Source organism: Idiotropiscis lumnitzeri, chromosome 10, assembly GCF_059441095.1.
Source record: "Idiotropiscis lumnitzeri isolate Australia: NSW breed Sydney's pygmy pipehorse chromosome 10, RoL_Ilum_1.0, whole genome shotgun sequence".
Classification (NCBI taxonomy): Eukaryota; Metazoa; Chordata; class Actinopteri; order Syngnathiformes; family Syngnathidae; genus Idiotropiscis; species Idiotropiscis lumnitzeri.
The window spans coordinates 9216246-9236691 of NC_142400.1; the positions used below are offsets into that span (position 1 = coordinate 9216246).

The 20446-nt window shown below is 40.7% G+C and overlaps 2 protein-coding genes across 4 annotated transcripts in view; one reads left to right on the top strand and one right to left on the bottom strand.

The window, feature by feature from the left end:
• Positions 1–12534, bottom strand: part of galnt1 (UDP-N-acetyl-alpha-D-galactosamine:polypeptide N-acetylgalactosaminyltransferase 1) — a 36178-nt gene extending 23644 nt beyond the window's left edge. Inside the window, exons 1-2 of one of the 3 annotated variants that reach the window (XM_088307056.1) lie at positions 12044–12534; positions 5469–5559 (exon numbers count right to left, since the gene is read on the bottom strand). The gene's annotated coding sequence lies outside the window, so the exon portion shown is untranslated. Of the gene's footprint in view, positions 1–5417; positions 5560–12043 lie in introns of all 3 variants that reach the window. The other 2 variants (XM_088307057.1, XM_088307055.1) reach the window with 2 other exon arrangements.
• A 5331-nt stretch (positions 12535–17865) lies between these two features.
• On the top strand, positions 17866–20160 carry ino80c (INO80 complex subunit C). Its single transcript, XM_088306893.1, has 5 exons — positions 17866–18163; positions 19115–19243; positions 19317–19428; positions 19568–19635; positions 19704–20160. Exons 1-5 carry the CDS (start codon positions 17990–17992, stop codon positions 19833–19835), a joined length of 615 nt encoding a protein of 204 aa, XP_088163019.1. The 5' UTR covers positions 17866–17989; the 3' UTR covers positions 19836–20160.
• Positions 20161–20446: the final 286 nt, after the last annotated feature.

Below are 20446 nucleotides of genomic sequence, written 5' to 3' on the forward strand. Positions count from 1 at the left end.
AATAAATCATATTCAACAAATTTAATCAGAATACTCTGCTCATGAATAAACGCAAGTGTGGTTTGATCACGTTGCGCCACAATAACAACAAATGATTACAAATCTATAACTCATGGCGCCATGATGATGACTGTAATTGCTAGTGATTAGCGCTTCCAAACTTTGTTTCAAACTCTTATTAGCATGCAGAAGCGCTCCATGCAGTGAAAAAAAAAAGTCTGCTGGCGCGGATCCTTTTTCACCAATTTGGATGTTCCGATCAGGATTTTATGCTGCTAATTTCCCTTATCAAGAAGTGAGCTTGGCCAATACAGATTCCTATCACATGAATTAGCTGCACTTTCTTTATTTTATTTTATAGATGCTCACTAACGATTAGGTTTATAATTCTATCCAAATTTTCATGCCTTCAATATTCAAACACATTGACAGTCCACAGTTGCTTGTTCGGTCTGTAATGTGCAGTTTCAAAGAAACGGGAAGGGGATGCTAAACAGGACACAAGCTGCTTGAGTTGAGCGGTACAAACTGTGGGTGATCGCTTTTTGGGATCGGCAATGAAAGTCATTGATCGACATAGGTCGATCAAGTGCTTTACTGGCCGATCATGATCGACGGCCGCTCGATCAAAGCCCCGCTACCAATTAATATGATGCAATATCAACAGTCGGCCGTCGGCATAACGTCGTAGGGAAACATTCCGGCTGCTGTGCAGTCGGTCAACGTAACTGGGTCAGGGGTGCCCTCCGCAAATCAGCACAAGTCGGCCATCAGCAGCTGTCAGAACAGCTGAAATGACTAAAAACATGCAATATGATGTTTCGCCTTCAAGGGGTGCGTGGACGTACTACAGCCTCTGGAGGTCTTCAGAGGAAAGGCTTTTGAGTCTATGGCAGAATGGGAACGTCCATATTTTAGCATCGATCCACCCAACCATGAAGTTATGTATCGTAATTCACGCACTTAAATTGATGGGAGGATCTTGCAGCTGCTCATCTTTTCTCACTAAACCATCTTGTGGCATCTACAGGATATTATAAACCACCGTCAATTATTAGCGGATTTTCACTATTGGTGTTAAGAGCTTGATCCCTCTAACCTGTAGTGTAATCAATAATTATATCAGAGATGTAAGCCAAAAAAAGTTAATTGAGTTGATGCAGGCTGATGAACAGCACTTAAGTGTTTCAACTCCAATGCTCTAATGTATTAGTGGGAAAGTCTCTTTTGTAATAGCAGTCATGCATAGACACCTGCTAGAAAACCACTCTCAAACTACATCCTGAGTGAAGGCAATCTGATATGTCTGCAGCAGAACTCCAGAGATTCCATTTAATAAAAACGGCTGGTCGAGTGTGCTGAGTCACTGCAGGGTTGTGTAATATCAACTTCAAAAGCCCGACAAAAGCCACATGTGTTCTTTCGGGGGAGAACATTTTTCATCTGATCACATCTTATGCACAAATATTACAGTCTGTCAATGGCAGTCAGCATGGTTTGTCTGCACTGATGCTCGCTCACACCACTGGGACAGTTCAAGTGATCTGATCTACGGGACTGCACTTAAAAAAAAAAAAATCAGACACTCAATAGGCTATTAGCAGCTGTAAAATGTACAATCAATCACAGGCTAAATACATAAATATACACGTGCAACTTGCTTTTCATAGCTGCCATTGCCAATATTCCATTCAAGCAGTCCCGTCATGAGGTCGATATCATCCTTACACACGACACATAACCACTGATAAGCTTCACAATATGGCTTTTAAAACAGAAATAACCAAACTCAAGCTAATTCAACGACAGCAACCCCGGTATGAAACAGTGGCAAAGCGCAAAAAATTGTACTAGGCAACATTTTATTTCAGGCTTTCCTGATGAAATGTGGCTTGTTGCACATGTAAAGCATACAATACTTTAGTCTAAGGATTTCGGCAAAAGTCAATTCAAACACTGTAGGCCCGATTTGCATACCCAGCACAAGTCTAGCGCGAAGTGCAGTATAACTGTGCGCATGGGTGGAGTTTTCTTTCCTTTGGCATTTTTGTAAATGGGCAAAGTTAGAAAGGGGCATTTGCGTCATTGTGGGCGTGAACACAGCCGACTTGCTTCCCGGCCAATGGAGGCGGCGCCTCTCATTCCCTTTAAATTCAGCGCAGGAGAGACGCTCAGTTTAGTCTTGTTCTATGAACACAATGATTTTGTGTCCAAGTGGAGCATGGTTCATTCTGAGCACTAATACAATATGCGCCCGTGTTTTAAATTTGGTCAAATCAAGCACATTTTCTTTTTCCAATTTTGAAGGGTTCGGTGAATGCAAGTATGAAACTTGAGGGGTTCAGTATGCCCAACAAGGTTAGGAACCACTACTAGAAGAAACAGTGTGGAGAACGCAGCAATGACCACATTCAAAACTTAGCAAGGTTTGATGACTCAGTGCACACACACACACACACACACGCACGCACACACCAACACAATGCCGCCGCTGTTCAGTAACAGTTGATACGGCTATCACTGTGACTGAACGACAACCGCTCCACTCAAGCAAGAGTCCATAGTCTCACACTCGGGAAGCTGCCTTCTCGCCGATAAGAGCCACAGATGAATACAAGCTCGTGTGGGCCCAACAGGGAGAGTTGAATTTTGGACAAGGAGAGTCTGGCTTAAAGCACACAGCTGCCACAGCGGGGGGCTTTCTTCTGCTCTCGTACTCTCCTCCTTCTTGCTTTCCTCTATGTGAGGAATCCTGCTGACATATACTGTTTAAAGCGAGGGTAAATGGAAGCGATTAAAGATACAAAAAGACACACGAGGATGTAAACTGCCTCAGAAGTGCACCTCGGAGGACAGTAGTTACACAATGGAAAGTATTTGTTTGGGTTTACAAAGCCTAATTAGAATCAGCCCGGGAGAGGTAAACAAAGGGAACATACTTACTCCTTGGACTGCTAATTAAAAAGGGTTTTAGCAGTATGAGGTAGAATTTTGTAGTTTTATAAAAGCACATTTATAAGCATTTTCTTCTGTGAAATTATCGAAGAAAACTGCTGAAAAAGCAGCAAGCTTGGTGGCTTTCTCCAATGATGGATGAAGGTGTGTACAGTGAAAAATGTCCACAAACAAGAACAACGTGTTTGCAACAATAAGCTCATCTCAAATGACATCTTTTGAATGACAATGGATCTATGAATGAACCGTTTTGGTTTTCCAGGACATTTATGTCAACTTTGAGTGAGACCCTGTGACACAATGTAGGAAAGATGACACAAAAGGTGAAAACTGTTCAAAAGCCGTCACCCAGTTAAGAGCAGTCTTCTTTTTCAGGTTGAAAGTGAGAATTGAGAGCCGAAATCTCGATAAATCCTCTCTGGGATTTTCGAGATTTAGCTTCTGTGCAGATAAGCAGCAGAGTGCCTCTGTGTTTGTGAAGTGTTGCCACACTGCAAGAAGAACTCCTGCTGCTCCTGACAAGTGAGTTCCAATACGGCCCCGGGCGGCACTCCTGCCACTGCCCTTGACCTCGGCCCTGGCTTCACAAGCTGGAGCTCGGCACTGTGGCTGCCACTTAACAGTCACGTTGGCTGCAAAAAACATCGGAGCTGTCCCTTAGCTTAGTCAACTAGCTCAGCGCATATGCAAAACCGTCACTAACAGGCAATTTATTTGTTCATATTTGATATTCTTAGAATCATAATTCTTAGACTATAAGTCACACTTTTGTCATAGTTTGGCTGGGACTGCAAGTTACGACTTGTATATAGGTACGGCTTGCATACATCAAAATTAAAGCTGTTTCTTAGAGTGTGTGTCATTATGAGTGTGTGTGTTTGAAGAGGCACAGCGCACCCATGATTAGGGAAAAGGGATTTTGGGGGCAAGCCCGTCTGTTCTTGATCGCGGGTTTTTGTAAAATAAATACAAATTTGAAAAACTGGACTCATACAAAAACACACATACGTTTTTTCTTCTTTATGATGTATTTTTGACGAGTGTCACTTATAATTCGGTGTGAGTTATAGTCTGAAAAATCTGGTACCTTGCCTGAACGAGTGATTTACTTCATGTTTTGTTTCGTACATGATGTGTTCAAGTCAAGATGCAAGAGTGTGTGCGCGCATAAATGGCAGCCACTTGTCCATTTCATGGTCATTTAGTTGAATCCTTAGCAAATTCCTGATTCAATTATGTAATGATAATAATTTTTGTTAGAAATTAATGCAGTTTCAAAACATTGCACATCTTGCATAAAAGATGTGTTTAATGATTTTTCAAAAGCTGATTATGATCTGTGCCTGCTCTGTATATTTTCAATTCTTTTGAAGTTTATGTTATGTTATTAATCATAATAATTAATATTATTAATGTTAAAGAGGGGCCTTTTCCTTCATTGTTTTATGTCTTCAAGCACCAAAATGAACTTTTAGCTTTAATCTATTTGACATAATCATAAATAGGTTTGCTATTTAAACTTTGTCATACTAATTACACGTTTTTTTTTTTTACTACAATACTCTTTGCTTGACACTTGTACATTGCGGAGAAGTTTGGCTATTTACAGTATGGTAACTAGGCGAGGCCATTAATCATTATCCTGAGGCAAGCTGCAATAAATTCTGAGATTTATGTGAGAGCTTTGCTTATAAGACGCTTTGTTTCCTAAAAGTGGCGCAACATCAATAGAAGTAAATCAGAGGCATGGGAGACCGCACAGGCTTAAATAAAGCAGCGTCAACACCAACTTTTGGTCGAGAAAACCACACAGCAACAAAAAAAATACAGAACATAATTTGACAAAAACGAGTGAAGTAATAATACTATAAAAAAATAAGTGAGTAGAAAGGCATGGCGTGTGGGATTTTCTTATGCATTCCAATATGCCAGTTAATTTACGAGTGTCGTACCGATTGGGAAACTTACAATTTTATCCAACATCAAAAATATGTCACATACACCAAATGTTGTAGTTCTTTGAAACAAAATTTTTTTTTGCCTTTAGACCGTTAAAATACAGTATAAATACAGTATAAAATACGTATAAATACAGTTTCAACTACATTTAGTCAAACCACAATTTCTGGAGTGCAAGTGGACAGATTAGACAGAAAGTGGTTGGGAATGGGTGTGCCTAAGAAACGTGAAAATAAATCATGACCTCAGTGTCAATGTGAGCTATTTAAAAGGGCACACAACCGTTCAAGGTAAACGGAGACATCTGTGTGAAAGTGTGTGTCACACAGCAGTTTCTCCCAGAGTCAGCACAAAGTGGATGTATTCCACATACAACTGTGGGTTAAAAGGGGGGATGGGAAAGAGCAAGGCTGTCGCTATGGAAACGATGCCATTTCCTGTCCTATCTCAGGAATGAAACAGATGCTGCGAGCAACATACAGATGCGCTTGAATGCTACATACGGTCACAAAGCAGGAAACTGGATGCGACTGGAAAGGGTTACTGGGTGTGACCTTGGCGAGGCAGCTGATGTCCTCGTTAGTTCCCACTCTTCAAATGTTCCATGTGCGTGCTGCAGCGTCATCGTCTGTAATGCGTATTCCTCTGTATGAAGTCATGAGGAGAAAAAAAATTTACTTGTCATTCACCTGACGAAATCTTGAGCAAATGCTTCTCACATGATAAGGCAAAACAGTAAGGCTGCGCCTCGATAGGGGGTGGCTCAAAAACATGGTGTCTTCGAGGCGGTGTTTGTGCGTCTATTGGAATATTTAGCTGGCTAATGAGCATTAAATTCAACTGTTAAGCAGTCAGTCAATAACGGCCAGCTAGGCAGTGGATCAATGCTTTTGTCTTTGTTACTCTACTGCTGGGCTGCCACGCCGTCACAGGAGCATACGAAAGGGCGTTTGGCCACTTGGATGCCAGCCAGACCAGAGACGACAAGTTAGTTTAGTGCTAGGACAGAACCTATGCACACAATAACACAAAACGTCCGAAAGTTGTGAGCTGCGTGTGTGCACAAATAACGAGGATGTAAATGTTGACATTGGCCTTTAATAGTTTCAATTCAAAGACGGAGCTGGAAATGTTCCCTGGTGGCACTGGCTGACCCACTTCTGCTCAACTCTATCCCTGACGTGACTCAGAGGAAAACCAGAGGCCACACACACACGCGATTACACTCCCACACACACACACACACACACACACACACACACACACACACACACAAACAAACATACTGTACAAATACTGCGAACAAACTTACACGCGCACAATGACACAGTGACCAAACTAGAAGAGGGAAAAAAAAAACACTAAATGTTGTTGATAGCAATCTCGCCCCATCTCCTCCTCCTGTTTTCTCTTGATCAGACGATCAGCCCTTATGGTCCTACTATCTGATGTCGCTAAAGAGCTTGCAACATCCACTCTCACGACAAGACTTACCGACCACTAATATGTTTTTTTTCTATACCAAAGGAAGTACACGTTTTTTTGGTACAGTAAAGGATGTAAGTCACGCAACGCTGATGTAATACCAATTAGTAATCATAATAATGGTCGGCTTCTTTTTTTAGCACATAATTACCAGAGCATCAAAGTCATGCCATGCACAACGCATCAAACGAAGTTCTCACAGTTCATTAAAAAAAAAAACCACATGCCAGTTATAAAGTCTTTATAACTGAATCTTTTAACCTCAGCGACCTGACAATGACCCCCACGCCAAAGTTTTTTTTTTCTTTGTCATTGTTCCACTATCCAGAACGTGTTTTTAATAAGCAACACACCTAACTGGGTAGAAGAATTGATTTAAAAAAAAAAAATTTAACTGCACCACCAAGTTTGGCTATTGGAAAGTAGCCTTGTGAGTGCTCTCATGATAGAAAACCACAGACTTCAAAAACAATACCTGCATAAAATTTCCAAGGCAAAAAACAACATCAGTAAAAGCGGTGGACTCATAGATGACAAAATATGGAACTTCAAATCGTAATTCTAAATAGTATTGGTCAATGGGAGATAAAATATACAGTATATAAAATGTATTTGGTTTTAGGAGATAGATTCCTACAGTAAACAAAAGTAATCATAGCTTATGATGCGGTCTCACTGAACCCAAGTCGACTGCTGAACGTTCCTGGTGGCGCGGTTGCTTGTGGGGCGGCATGGATGATGAAGCGTTTGAACTGAAAATATTGCTCCTACGCCCCATTTCACCAAGGTAGGCAGAAGCGAACTTTTGGCAGTGTTGTAGCGCAGACAGCCAATTGGCAGCGAAAACACACTTATGTCGCACACAGACCCACAGCCAAATAAAGTAAAAAAACATACCAATTGCGGCCGGGAGCGAGGAACTTGGCTTCACCGGTGAGTGTAGTGACTTGTTTGCAGCTGTTGAACAGTCAACCAAGACAGCATTTAGCATCCAATGTGAGCACCTGTCACCCGAGTGACTGGCAATGTTCAATTTTTTTTTTCTTCCTTTTGTCAGAGGAGAAGCAGGAGCTCCTCCTCTTCTTGGCTCGAGATACACCGCAAACAAAAGCACGTGAGCGACACGGTCTGAACCTAGCATTAGGCTTTTGTCTTCCAGAAACGTATGTACAAAATTACAAAATGTAGCGAAGTCATACCTTTTTTCCCCTTTTTAATTACAAAGTGACAAATGGGGAAATCCGGAGCCAACAATTATTACGCTGACAATTTAATCACATCATCTGCTTCAGCTTGCTCTGGGCACGTACTTTGCAAACATTTAAACTAACAAAAAGTGATTAATGTTGCTTGTTAATTGTCAAGGTTGTGACAAGGTCTCAAAAATTTTTCCCTCCGTCTGCACTAGCGCACTGTTCGCACACTATGCAAGTGGAGCATCCTCATGAGAGAGTGATTCCAGTTTTGCCGACCCCCACCTCACAGTTGTATTGTCGCGACCATCCCACCCACTGTGGTGGTGTTCTTTTCTTTGGTCTCTGAGATTTTACGCTATTACTCTTTTGTCGCGAGTATCAGTTGGTCATCAACTTTATATATAAATGCTTAGAAATGAAAAAAGTTCATTTATCGCCTTCACAATTGTTAGAAATTATTATGTAGAGGCTGCGTGAAAAATGTGAACATGCAGGAGATGAACATAGTTTGTCGGTCACCATTAATGTGTGAGTGAAGAGGCCTGGAATTATATTTTTATCATTTAATGATCTACTGTCGCTTTGCAAGACTAATTAATAGGTGGCATGCCCACCACGTCTAAAAATCAGGCCAGTTCAAGTCCCCCGAGTACAAGACAATAACATATCTGGCCGCGTAACAATTTAATAAACTTATCAAAGTATTGAAATACAAACAAAAACGGACGACAAATGATGATAAATGAAAACACACAAATTTACTGCATACAACTAATGACGCATCAGACAGCTTAGTTTGGTTTCCAGGCCTTTGCTACTTTCTTTTATTTACCCACAACAAGGCTGAAGCTTACAAACAGTAGCAACAAAGTGTGTGTACTTGAATCCATGTGTGTGCGCTCTCCCAAGTAGCTCTGATCGCGCTATAGTCCCAAAGTTTGGAACAATGGCATTCCTGTGCTGCAAGCTCCAGGTGGCTGTGGAAACCCAATCCTAAAGCAAGCCTCGCTGGCACACGGAGTGCCGGGAATGCTGCTGCCTCCCTCCGGAGACATGTGCCAGAATGGAGCTATTGTTCCTGACAAGCTCGCAGTAACAATAAATTCACCAAAATTGCCATGGATGACAAACACAAGTTTCCTCAGATATGCACGTTGATATTGCTCACTTTTTGCTCCACTGACAGATTGAGAAAAAAAGACGAAGCTTCTGGAACATGAGCTTGAAATTCTGTATGTCATACCACTATAATATAAACATAAAAGTTGGACAATTTGTACACCAACCAAAATCTTTAGCAAACATGAACACACGCCCCAAAAGAACACAAGAGGTCGTACTGTCTTCATGCGTCATACCAGCAAAGACTTCATCGCATTGAGTATAAAAAGGATTTATGCCCACAAGTGTGTTTTTCTTTTCCAGAAGGTTACCAGCATTGGCAAAGAAGAAAAATATGGTTGAAATCATAAAGCTCTACAAACAAATTAGTAAGACCTTATTTTAACGTGGAAAACAGGTACAAGCATTCATGCCGTGGCCGTTCAGTACAATATGGCTCATGCCACCATTGATCACCAGCTTTTATAAAAGAAGAACAAGTAATCTACGGCCTGCAGCCACCGCACCTGAGGTGAGTGTATGATCAAGTGGTACCTTAACTCACAAATTTAATCCATCAATGACCTAGATTAAAACTCAATTTACTTGTATTTCAAATTATTTCTCTCCACTGAAATTAAGCAATATAATAAAAAAAATATATATATAAAATAATAATCATTCATATTTTTTGAAGAAGAAAATGTATGACATCTTCTGCAAACGCTATAACTCATGGCAGGAGGAAGCTTGATTTTAATTACAAAAAGGTTAACTTCTTTTTACATATATATGACAGTTGCAAATGGAAACGATAATTACGAGAACAAATTGGAGGCCAACCATCGTTTCATTCAATGGAAGAATACTCAATTGTTTTGTCTGGCGCTATACATTGCCGCCACAGATAAATGAACAAATATGGATTTGTAATCAAGAAAATAAACAAAATTGGATAATATCTCCCAGCAGCCCGATAAGCTCTCATGGCACACCGTTTGCAAAAGACTGATTTAGAAAGCAAAAAGCCCATACAAGCAAGCAAATGTGCTGAGGCCCAAACCCAACGTCAACAGGCACTCAGCATAGGAAACGCATCATGACAAGCCCACGGCCTTGAAATGAGGAACATGAATCATTTCCTTCTCATGTAGGATAGTCATGCCTTCACACAAGTTTCGAGTGTGCTGAATGTCAGACCAAACGCTCGTTAAAAAAATTGCTACATGGAGATAAACAACCATTCAGCGTATCCCAGCCTTTATCAAGTCAAGGCACATATTTTACTTTCGAAATGTCAAAAAGTGTTAATTTCGGCAGGCATTTGCAGTATCTCAAAAAAGGAAGCAGTTTTTATCTTTTCATGGGACAGCAATGAAGAAATGACACTTTACTGCAATGTTAGGTAGTCAGCAACTAAGATGCAAAACAATGGCAACAAAAGTGAGTACACCCCTTATGAGAAAATGTCAAAATTTGTATCAATAGTCTTTGCGGCCAAAATTATTTTCCAGCACTCCCCATGGACGTCACCAGGGCCGCACACGTTGGCACTGGATTCCTCTTCCACTCCTTTATGACATCATGGATCAACACCAACACCTGCTCCTGATTCACACCTGAGACCATGCTTTGGCTTATAAATCACATCACACTCGGTAGGGGAACGCGACCCAATTTTGACATTATCACAGTTGGGTGTACTAGCTCTAGCTGCCAAAAGATTAGACAGCAATTTCTGTGTTGATGATTTTAAGATGGACACCGATTACTTCAGAATTTAGCGAAACAAAATTTCCTCAGTGTTGTCGACTGAAAAGGTGTGTGGGTTGTGCTCACTTATGTGAGATATTGTACCGCTGGACTTTTACTAACGTACACCCACGCAGTATTTTTTGGTGTCCTTTACATCGGGTTCGGTGCTTTGAACATAGCATCCAAGTATTCCAGTCTTGAGGCATGAATAACTTATTTCCTAAAAAAAAATACAGTTAAGACACCGGATTGATGAAAAGTATTGTTAAAATCTTATCAATACCCATCACTACGCGCACTGCAAGGTAAAAAATGTCTAACTCCGTTACTCAAGAGCCACTAACATGGATGTTTTAGATGTTTCCCTCCTCCAACACACCAGGTACGACTGATCAGCTCATCAGCAAGCTCTACCCTTTCGAAGGAGGGAACATTTACGACTGTTGGCAAAGGTAGAAAAATGCACGTTCACGTTAGGGTTTGACAGGGTTGAGTCAATGCTCACCAAACGGTCGTCAAACTTTCAGCAGACATTTGCTTGTACTATTCAGGTCGAAAATTTTGGTGACATTAAAAATTTTTTTTTTTTTAAAAACCTGATAAACTCTGACCTGAATGCAACATTCACTGCCTTCGAAAACACTCACAACTGTTCGCCACTCAGTGGGAGAGAAGTATAAATATAAATATATATATATATATTTTTTATATATATATATATTTTTTTTTTTATTTGAGTTAAAAAGAAGACAATACGTAAGAATTAAATGCTTAAGTTTACAAAGTTTTTCAAAGTAAAAATGATTTTCGTTTAATCATTTTGTTGTGTGACGTCCTATGTTCAGAGAATCATCAAAACGTATAGTGAGGGGGGGGGTACTCATAGTATCACAAAAAACGTTTCGGGGTACACAAGCCAAAAATGGAACATGACAAGTTGCCATCTTCATTCGCATTGACGAGGTATCCATTTTCCCATCACAAATGATTAAATGATGCAGTCTCACACTTTATGCATACCAGCATAAAAGATCACCAAGTGGCTGTTACGTGGATTGTAATTGAGTTGAGTAAGAGGGTAGTAAACTGATTGAATCATCTGACCTCAGTGCAGAATTGCAGATAGTGATACAGACCAAATTTATGGTACACAAAATTGTTTTTAATAGAGGCTGTTGTGCAACGAGTAAAGGCTCAAGATATATTACAAAACAGTCATCGTACAGCGAAATGTAATTTTAACTATGACAGAATGAATGTCCTATCACATGTCTTGTGTGTGCTCTCCAAGTAATGTTTTGTCATAAGAAATTAAAAGCAGAGCAGGCATTATTTATTTAAAAAAAAATCACAATCGTGGTGTAACGGTAATTGAAGGCTGAGAAAGTAATTGAGTCAGAGAAAGTGACAATTAACGTTTGAAGGGTGATCGCATCCTCCTCTCGGTTAACTCGGCTGCTTCTGTCAACAAGAAGCCCGCTGCCATAAGCGCCCGTCCTCGGCTACGAACATATCACGTTCGCCGGCGCCGTGGTTCATGTGGCAAGAACAGCGGCAAGGTCGTTGATGTAAAAAGAATACAGCTCGCTTACCTTGATTTAAAAGAGTGACGGGGCAGCTCAAGTCCGCTCCAGGTTAGCTTGCGAGCCACCAAACTCCCCCGACTAGGGTGCGAAGTGTAGCGGCCAGAGTTAGCTAGCTCGCTTAGCTTCTTCGGCTAACGACGAGGGGCGCGCGCTGCTCCTCCTCTCTGCCGTCCAACCGGTTACCGCATGAAAAAAAAAAGAAGAAGCTTAACGTAAAGCGTGGGTCGTCACACACATTTACACGGGCGGCGTCCGTCGTCTCGAGCCGTTACGAGGTGGGACATCCATGAGGGGAGACGGGCGGGGGGAGAAAGAGAGAGACAGTCGGCGGCTGACTGAGGTCCGTCCCTCGCGGCGGCCTGGGGGGCGGACGTGTTGCCTCTGGCTGGCCGGCTCCTTGTGAGGGAGGGAGGGTCGGAAAAGAAGGATTTGGCAGCTGCTGCTGCTGCTGCTGATGATATGCGGAGCGAACGAAGGATGCCAGCATCATCGCTCATCCCTCCCTTCGCTTTCTCATCCCGGAAGAAAAATTATCAATTGAGCCCATAATCGGGTGCATATTAAATAAGAAACGTAAACGTCATGTGTGCGCTTCGCAGAGTAACCATTTATTCATCTCTTCAATCTTATCCTCGGGGGAAGATTTGCAGCAGCTATTATGGACGGTTTAAAGCAAATTGTTCAAAGTGAAACATGAACAAAACTAAGTACATGAAATTTGGAAATTGTCAAATTAAGCAACATGCATGCAGGGATGGCGCTACACTGGGGCTTTGGGGGACCTGGGGTAACCAGCCATGTTTAAGCCCCTCCAGCATTTCATTTGATATTCTAAAATACATTTATAAATTATTTTCAGACCCCTATATATCATGCAAGGCCCCCTTCAGCCTTCTGAGAGAAACACTCCTAAAGCCGTCCCTGTGCAATATGTTTGGAAATTCAAAATGTTGAAATCGAAAGTGTTTATGAAGTGACGTTTTCTGGTGTTATATTGATCACAAGCTATATTGGAAACCGGACTGGCCGCCTCAAGAAACTGTCTTCTGGCCTTAATGTCGCGCACCAGACTGGTCCCACCAATATCCTCTAGTCTGGCCTTCCCTGATCTGTCGATAATTTAGTTCTGTTCTGTTGTACGCGTCTGTCTCGTTCGATTATGATGTCCCCTGAGCTCATTTACCAGATCCCTTGTGTTACCCAATTACTGTAGTTCCTACTAATACTTTGTATCTTGTCCAGTTCCAGTCCAGTAAACATGATTTAAAAGGCACATTTAATTCAAATCTAAGGAGACATAAATCAATTTTAAAGTCATTTTCAGTTACTTTAAACGAACCACCAATGATGCGACCAAGGAAAAATAAAATATTTTTGAGCGGGGAAGTAAAAATAAACAACTGAGATAATGTGGTTGCACAAATGTGCAAACTCTCGTAACTGGGGATGTGGCTTTGTTCAGAACCAGCCGCATTCAAACTCACGTTAAATGTGAATTAGCTACCTGACTTTTTATATTCACCTCTTACAGCATGTGCGGTGGATTCGGGCAGCCGTGGCGGTAGCTCATTCATAAGTCATCAGAACCAGAGGGTTACGGTTTGCAAATGAAAATGGCAAGACAAGTTGCTTCCTGACTATTGTCGACATGCCCTTGAGCAAGGCACTCACTCCACCCATCCAGCTCAATCTCATCCGTGCAAGCGTGTAAGTCGCTTTGACCTTTAAATCTCACCTTGCGTCCCTGCATGTGCATGTTTAATATGTTTTTTATGCGTGGTGGGCAACACAAATACACTGGAGAGTGTCACCATGAGTGAGAAGAATAACAATAATCATAAAAAGTCTAGTATAAATTAATTTTGATATATACAGCTGTTTAAATTTGTCACGGTCTAAACATGCTGCAGCTTAAAGTTTTAAGTTAAGTGAAAAACACTCAGCATTAATCAAGCTTCATGCTTGGGTCACGATGATTTGAACGTGTTGAAACTTTTGGAGCCAGACATGAACTGTTTGGACTATTTGCAGACTATCTTGACTTCACTAAAGAACAAAGTGCAGCATGTTTACAAGGTTCTAGGGGCACAAAATAGGATTTTTGTTTGAACATTCCTAAAACATTCCTAAAACAGGGAAACATTCTTAAACGATTTTATCATCCTACCGTGAATGGCGTTTACTGAGCACCACCAAAATGTCTTCTCCATGTGACAGAGTATGTTCTTATGTTTGAACTCATTTACTTTTGACGAATGCAAACCCTCCCCTCTCTTGGAAAAAAAAAGAAAGAAAACTTACCTCAGGGCGAACAATGTGTGAAACAAAGACGCCCACACACATGAAGCTTGCCCAGTGAATGAAGAAGTGACAGAATTGCTATTTTGGCTTTCCTTGTGTGGTGCCTTTATTATTCTTTCCCAAATTGATCTAATTAAATCAAATTCTTTAAGTGTTGTACGGCGCCATGGTGTGGTGTCTCAAAGTGAACTAATAACGTATGTTGCAGTTTACCTGTGCATTACTGAGATGATACCACGAAGAGGTCTTGCATTAATTTCTATTAGATTGACCTCAAATTGAAATTCAACGCAATATTTCGCAATCACAACCTAACACCTGGCGTGATTCATGACGTGAGGCTACAATGAAATCTTGGGAGTATTTTTTAACTCTGCAAACTCCCCCTTTAACATAGCTCTCATATTAAGCAAATTTAAACATTTTTGGCGCACCTCGGACTTTGAAGAATGGAGCTTTATCAGAAATGTATGAATGACAGTAGCAGCTATAGTCTACAAATTTCTGAAGGCTTACGCTATTAGGGCTTTCGAAAATTGCTTTATCAAGGAGAAAAACATAGTATAAAAGAGACGTGAGAGGAAAATTGGCTCTGCTCCACCATCACAAAGAAGATGTAGTGTTTATGGTGAGCAGTTCCTCAGACTGTGGAGTGTCAAACGTCTTGACTCCAGGCGCAGCCTTTTTGTCACTCCACTTTATTACCTGGGCAAGAGCAGCACTTGGGACTGCTTAGAATGTTTCCAATAGCTCACTGCCTGCACTGAGGTCATTTTCTTCAGTGGAGGCCAAGCTGTCACCCCTATTCAGAGAGATAAAAATGTGCTCTTGATTAGTGGGACGTTCCCAAACTGTGGCAAGTACAATGCAAAATAATTTTTTGGAGTGTTTATTTTGCGACAAGAGAACAGGAGGAACAAAACGTTCATGATTGTTTTGATCTGTAGGAGTGCACACCACAATATTTACAAAATAAAACATAAACAAGGTTTATTCATTTAATCTTTTTTATGTTCGGCGGGTCAGATTAAAATGTTAAACAGGCCGCATGTGGCCCGTTTGCCGTAGTTTGCCCACACCTGGTATAGAGATATATAAGCCAAAGTCCACTGGTTGCAATTGTTGCAATCCATTAAAGCAGGGGTCACCAACCATTTTGGAAGGGAGAGCTAATCCTTTGGTGCCGATTAATGTGATGGCCTACAATTTTTTTTAATTTTCTCAAATTCCGTTATTTATAAAAAATGTGAAAACACTGATCATGTTTATGATTTCTCACAATAATTAGGAAATAGATGAACATAAATATGCAACATTTTATTTCCATAAATCTCTGCCAATATTCTCATTTTCAAATGATCAATTTTTCAACAATCCTAGATAATCACAATGTCCCATTGCTGGTGAGCTATTGTAGGAACAAATCGAAGGCTAATCATGCGGTTCTTGAGGGATTGCTGGTATTCGTGACCAATTATGTTGGTGACTGCTGTCGTAATGCATCCAATTACCAGTGTCATTAGTAGAGCACAATCTGTAAAAAAAAAATAAAATTTTTGAAACCTGGAGTAAACAAAATGTAAACAAAATACTTTTGTTGTGCGAACTGTTTTACTGTTTGAAAATAACTGCGAGGTTTTCAAAATAATCAAGTAAGTTTTCAGCTATAACAATTTCACACAACAATTCATACAAAAGATCAAAGAGCAACAATTATGCATTATAAAGAGGCCGCCTATATAGAGGTGGGCGGTAGAGATTTCAAACAGTCTGTTATTTTATAGAAGGCTATCTGCCTACACGCGCGGACACGCGTGTGAGCTATCCATTCCCATTATAAACATCGACACACATCCAGCACCAGTCAACACACAAATCAATAAGTAGCTTGAGGCCCTAGCTTACATGTTTGCCTCCAAAGTCACTGGTGCATGAAAAAGCTACAAACCTTTTACATAATGTGCTTTTAAATGAAGATGTAACAGTACGCGTGACAAATTCAAGCGAAATGCTGCCGCTCTGGTTCTAAGGCTCTTTCTTTTGTCAGGACAATATAACACAAAGCTCAGTCTGGCATCCAACGAGTTAAAACAGTCAGGTGCGGTATAACGAGTATAGCTAGCTGCAGTAAAATGGAAGGGATTGTTTGTACTGATCCTCACCTGATGCTCTTTGCCTACTGAGATTATCTTGTGTAGTTGATATTTTCATAAGGAAGCTCTGCAATTGCATGTCAAAGTTCAACATCATCCATATTACATTCGCATTTGTTTTTCAACTGTGCCCAACTATACGTCATTTATTATTCACATCGACGGCGGGAGCACGTTAAAAAATAAATAAGACAACATGCCTTTATATCAGCATTTCACACGCAATTTTGAAGTTAAAAAAGGGGCAATTTACTACTGTTTGTTGTTCTCTATTCCCACTCACACGCTTCGTTACAAAAATGACACCTGTAGCTCTCAGTAAATTAAGGTATCTGCAGTTGCTAAAGGGACGCGGTGTTGAATTAGGATGCGAAGCTTCGTCATAGTGCGGAGTCTGAATCTTAACAGGACCTTGTCCTAGTGAAGGGAGGGCACTTGCCAATCGGAGGTGTTTGTGTAAAACGCTGTCAGATTGAAAAAGGAGGGCCAACGTGTAGCTCGAAGGCATAGCATCCTACTCGAACCAATCAGCACATTACTGGAGGCAATCCAATCCTTCAAAGCTGTCATGACAGGTCTGGCTTGTTTAAGTTTATCTCCAAAGTTTGCTTTAAGCGGAGATCCACTTGTCTTGTTTAATGTTTTACAGGTCAAAGAAAATGTCCTGAGCTTGCTGTACCACATCCACATGTTCTGTTGCTTAAACTTACAAATTAGTGTGCATGTAATGTCAATATTGTATTGTATTGTATAGTAATAGTTACATTACTGCTCTAAATGTCATTTAGAAATCTGCTGCATCTTTGGTTAAAGCTATTTAATAAAATAAGTACAAAAAAAATCCTTTAGAATGAGACAAATTGATTTTTAAAACATACCATTTTGACAAATAATGTGAATACTGTTGTGCATTCCTGTAGATGGCAGCAGTTACATAAGAAATAAAAACTGGTGGCTGATGATGACGCTCCGCTCTTTGATGGGATCCACCCTTCCATTTTCAATGGCATTTATCTTCATTAGGGGGTGCGGGTGGGGAGGAACATACATACTGAACTGGCTGCCACTCAATCACAAGGCACATGATGACAAACACAACCAGTCACACCTATGAGCAATTATTAGACCTGCTCAGTAATGAAATGCAAATATTTTACGACTGTACTTAAGAAGATTTTTCAAATGTTTTACTCCAACCATATTGTACTAGTGTTACAAGGTTAGCCTAATCTAACTACACCACCTATCCATCTACAGTTTTTTTAAAATATATTTTAAGTCTTTAATAATAATACATTCATTTGTAATCATTTTAAAAATGTAATAGTAAACTAGTAGTAAAATCTTTTGCGTCACATGCAGATAACCGGAAGTTAATTTAATCAACATCCGGGTGAAGCCTCCTAGTCCGTCCGTTGATCGGCTAACGCTACTGCTAATGGTAATCCTCGTCAATTCGTGTTAAAACTCCGCATTTTAATCCACTGTACTGCAATACATGGCATCTCAGCTCCCTATTACGATAAAGAGCCACACGTTGGCCGTCGGTCCGGCTGCTCTGCGGGGGAAGAAACGTCCCGGGAGTCCGGCGGTGTCTGTCACTCAACCACCCGGCGGGGGCACCAAGAAAAAGAAAGCTCCGCTCATGATGACACAATTTACACCGAATCAGGTAGATAAAAACGAGCTTCCACGTCTGGGGTGAACGTTTACAACGTTCTGTTCTCTCACATTATTTACTTTGTCGTTTTCCGAAATAATAAATTGCTCAGTACAGTACTCGACTAATTAACTATGAAAATTGACCTTTTAGTCAAAATGTGTACTGTCCTTAATTAATTAACTTAAGAAATGTTCAACAACTTAGTGTCATGATAATGAGCCATACAGCTGCATGGTTTGGCTGGTGCAAGTGAGTGTCCAGCTCTCTGCCAGAGTTGTACAGGTGCAAGGCGACATCAGCTAAAAATATTTGTGGCTAAGTTGCAAGCACATACCTCAGGTGAGAAGTTTCCAATTCCCCCTTTTGCCGCCCGTGCAGAATGTATCAAACATTTTGCAAAGCATAATTTGCAGCTGGCTAAAAATGCTTTCATCGACGTTTACAATAACTTTGAGGGTATCTTCATATACCTTTCTACCCGGAAGAAATTCTAAATGGGTATAGTATTGACATAAATATCTGATTGTATTGGTGCAGCCTTCGATGGTTCTGCTCGTCTTGGTGGGGTTTAAACTCCTGGTAGGGCTGTCACTAATGATTATTTGATAATAATTAATTGATCAATTGGGTAAAATCAAACAAATATGTTTTAATTCCAATCCCTTTAAATTAATAAAAATCACTTATTTGGTCCGTAACATGTCAGAGAATTGGCGAAAATGTTGAGAATTGTTTTCCATTATAAACGCAAATGTTTTGTTTTGATTCAACACAAAGATAATTTGTATGCTATCATGGAGGTCAACAGAAATCGGAGCATATTTACTGTTGAGAAGCTGAAATTCTGAGCCATTGAAAAAAAAAAAAGAATTGACCAATGTCCAGCCCCTCCCTTTACCTTGCACTCTCCTTAGATCACACTCTTCATTTTTTACATTGAAAACATTGTGTTCAAATCAGATGTCAGCAGTAGAAGTTGCCACTGACATGAAAGCGGTTGGATTGGTGGAGAGCTCACCATTAACTAGCATCAGCACCAGCGCAGAAGGCACTGCCAAGCCACCGCCGTTCAAAGACCCATCTTTTATGGTAAGTGAGTGCCATTTCGTTGTTTGGCAGCCGCATGATTTTGTGGATTCATCTTTTCTTTCCATCTTGGCAGCACTCCGGGATCGGCGGAGCAGCAGCAGGAAAAAAGAACAGAACCTGGAAGAATCTCAAACAAATTATGGTTTTGGAACGTACTCTACCCTGGAAGCTCGACGACCCAAACTGTAAACGAATCTCTCTCTTATTTACCCGATGCGCTCTTGATGTAATTAATTCGACGCGTAGCGCTATTGATGATAAGTTCATAGTACATATATTTTGTTGCAATAGAAGTCATCCAATTTTTACCTTTTGTATTTATAGATTACAACATCGATGCTCCTCCCTCTCTGAAACCATCCAAAAAATACTCTGACATCTCCGGACTACCAGTGAGTAACTTCATGGCTAATCAAGCTAAGCTCATAACTGTGCCTTATCATTCCGAACTTTTCGTCAGGCAAATTACACAGACCCGCAGACCAAACTTCGCTTCACATCCACAGAGGAGTTCTCCTACATCCGCCTCCTCCCCACAGACGTGGTCACAGGCTACTTGGCCCTGCGGAAGGCAACCTGCATCGTACCCTGAAAGCAAAATGAGAATTGGGTGCTTAAACAGTCAAGACGACTGGGAAAACTTCCAACCAGAGGAGGGAAGTGTGTTAATAGCACAGAAAGGACAGAGGAAAGGAAGTTTCTTCGCTCATTTTACCTGGTTTAAGGGGGCTTAATGTCGCTCATCTGAGCAGGTTTGGTCAGTTCATGCACCAAGGCAAGATGGGACACACAGTCGTTGGTACGAGTTACAATGCATTGTGCCCCCTGGTGGATCAGTTCAAGAGGCGAAAATGGTTGAATATAAATGGCTACCGTGAAAAACTAAAACTCCAAATAAACACCTGCTGTGATTTTTACATGGGTCGTGATAAATGTAATTCTTATCCATGCATGTTATGCAAATGAAGGCCTCTGCTTACTTATAACTCAGCCAATTTGGAATATTGTAGTTTCACAAAAAAAAAAGTTGACGACAGATCTGATCAGCGGATATTTAGCATTTAATGCAAATTCTGTGATCGCTGATTGATCAATTAGATCATTGATCGGAACCGCGAAATAAATCATTTCAGCAAAGTCTCGTTCACTCCAGGAATGTTCTGTGCTGCCATTTGTAATCAATTAAAGTTTCACAGCGTTTGT

Bases quoted from the DNA above. Each gene is read 5' to 3' on its own strand.
- ino80c (XM_088306893.1), top strand. From the start codon at position 17,990: ATGGCATCTCAGCTCCCTATTACGATAAAGAGCCACACGTTGGCCGTC. The intron at 18,164-19,114 runs GTAGATAAAAAC...TGTTCAAATCAG, and splicing joins CACAATTTACACCGAATCAG to ATGTCAGCAGTAGAAGTTGC. The intron at 19,429-19,567 runs GTAAACGAATCT...TTGTATTTATAG, and splicing joins GAAGCTCGACGACCCAAACT to ATTACAACATCGATGCTCCT.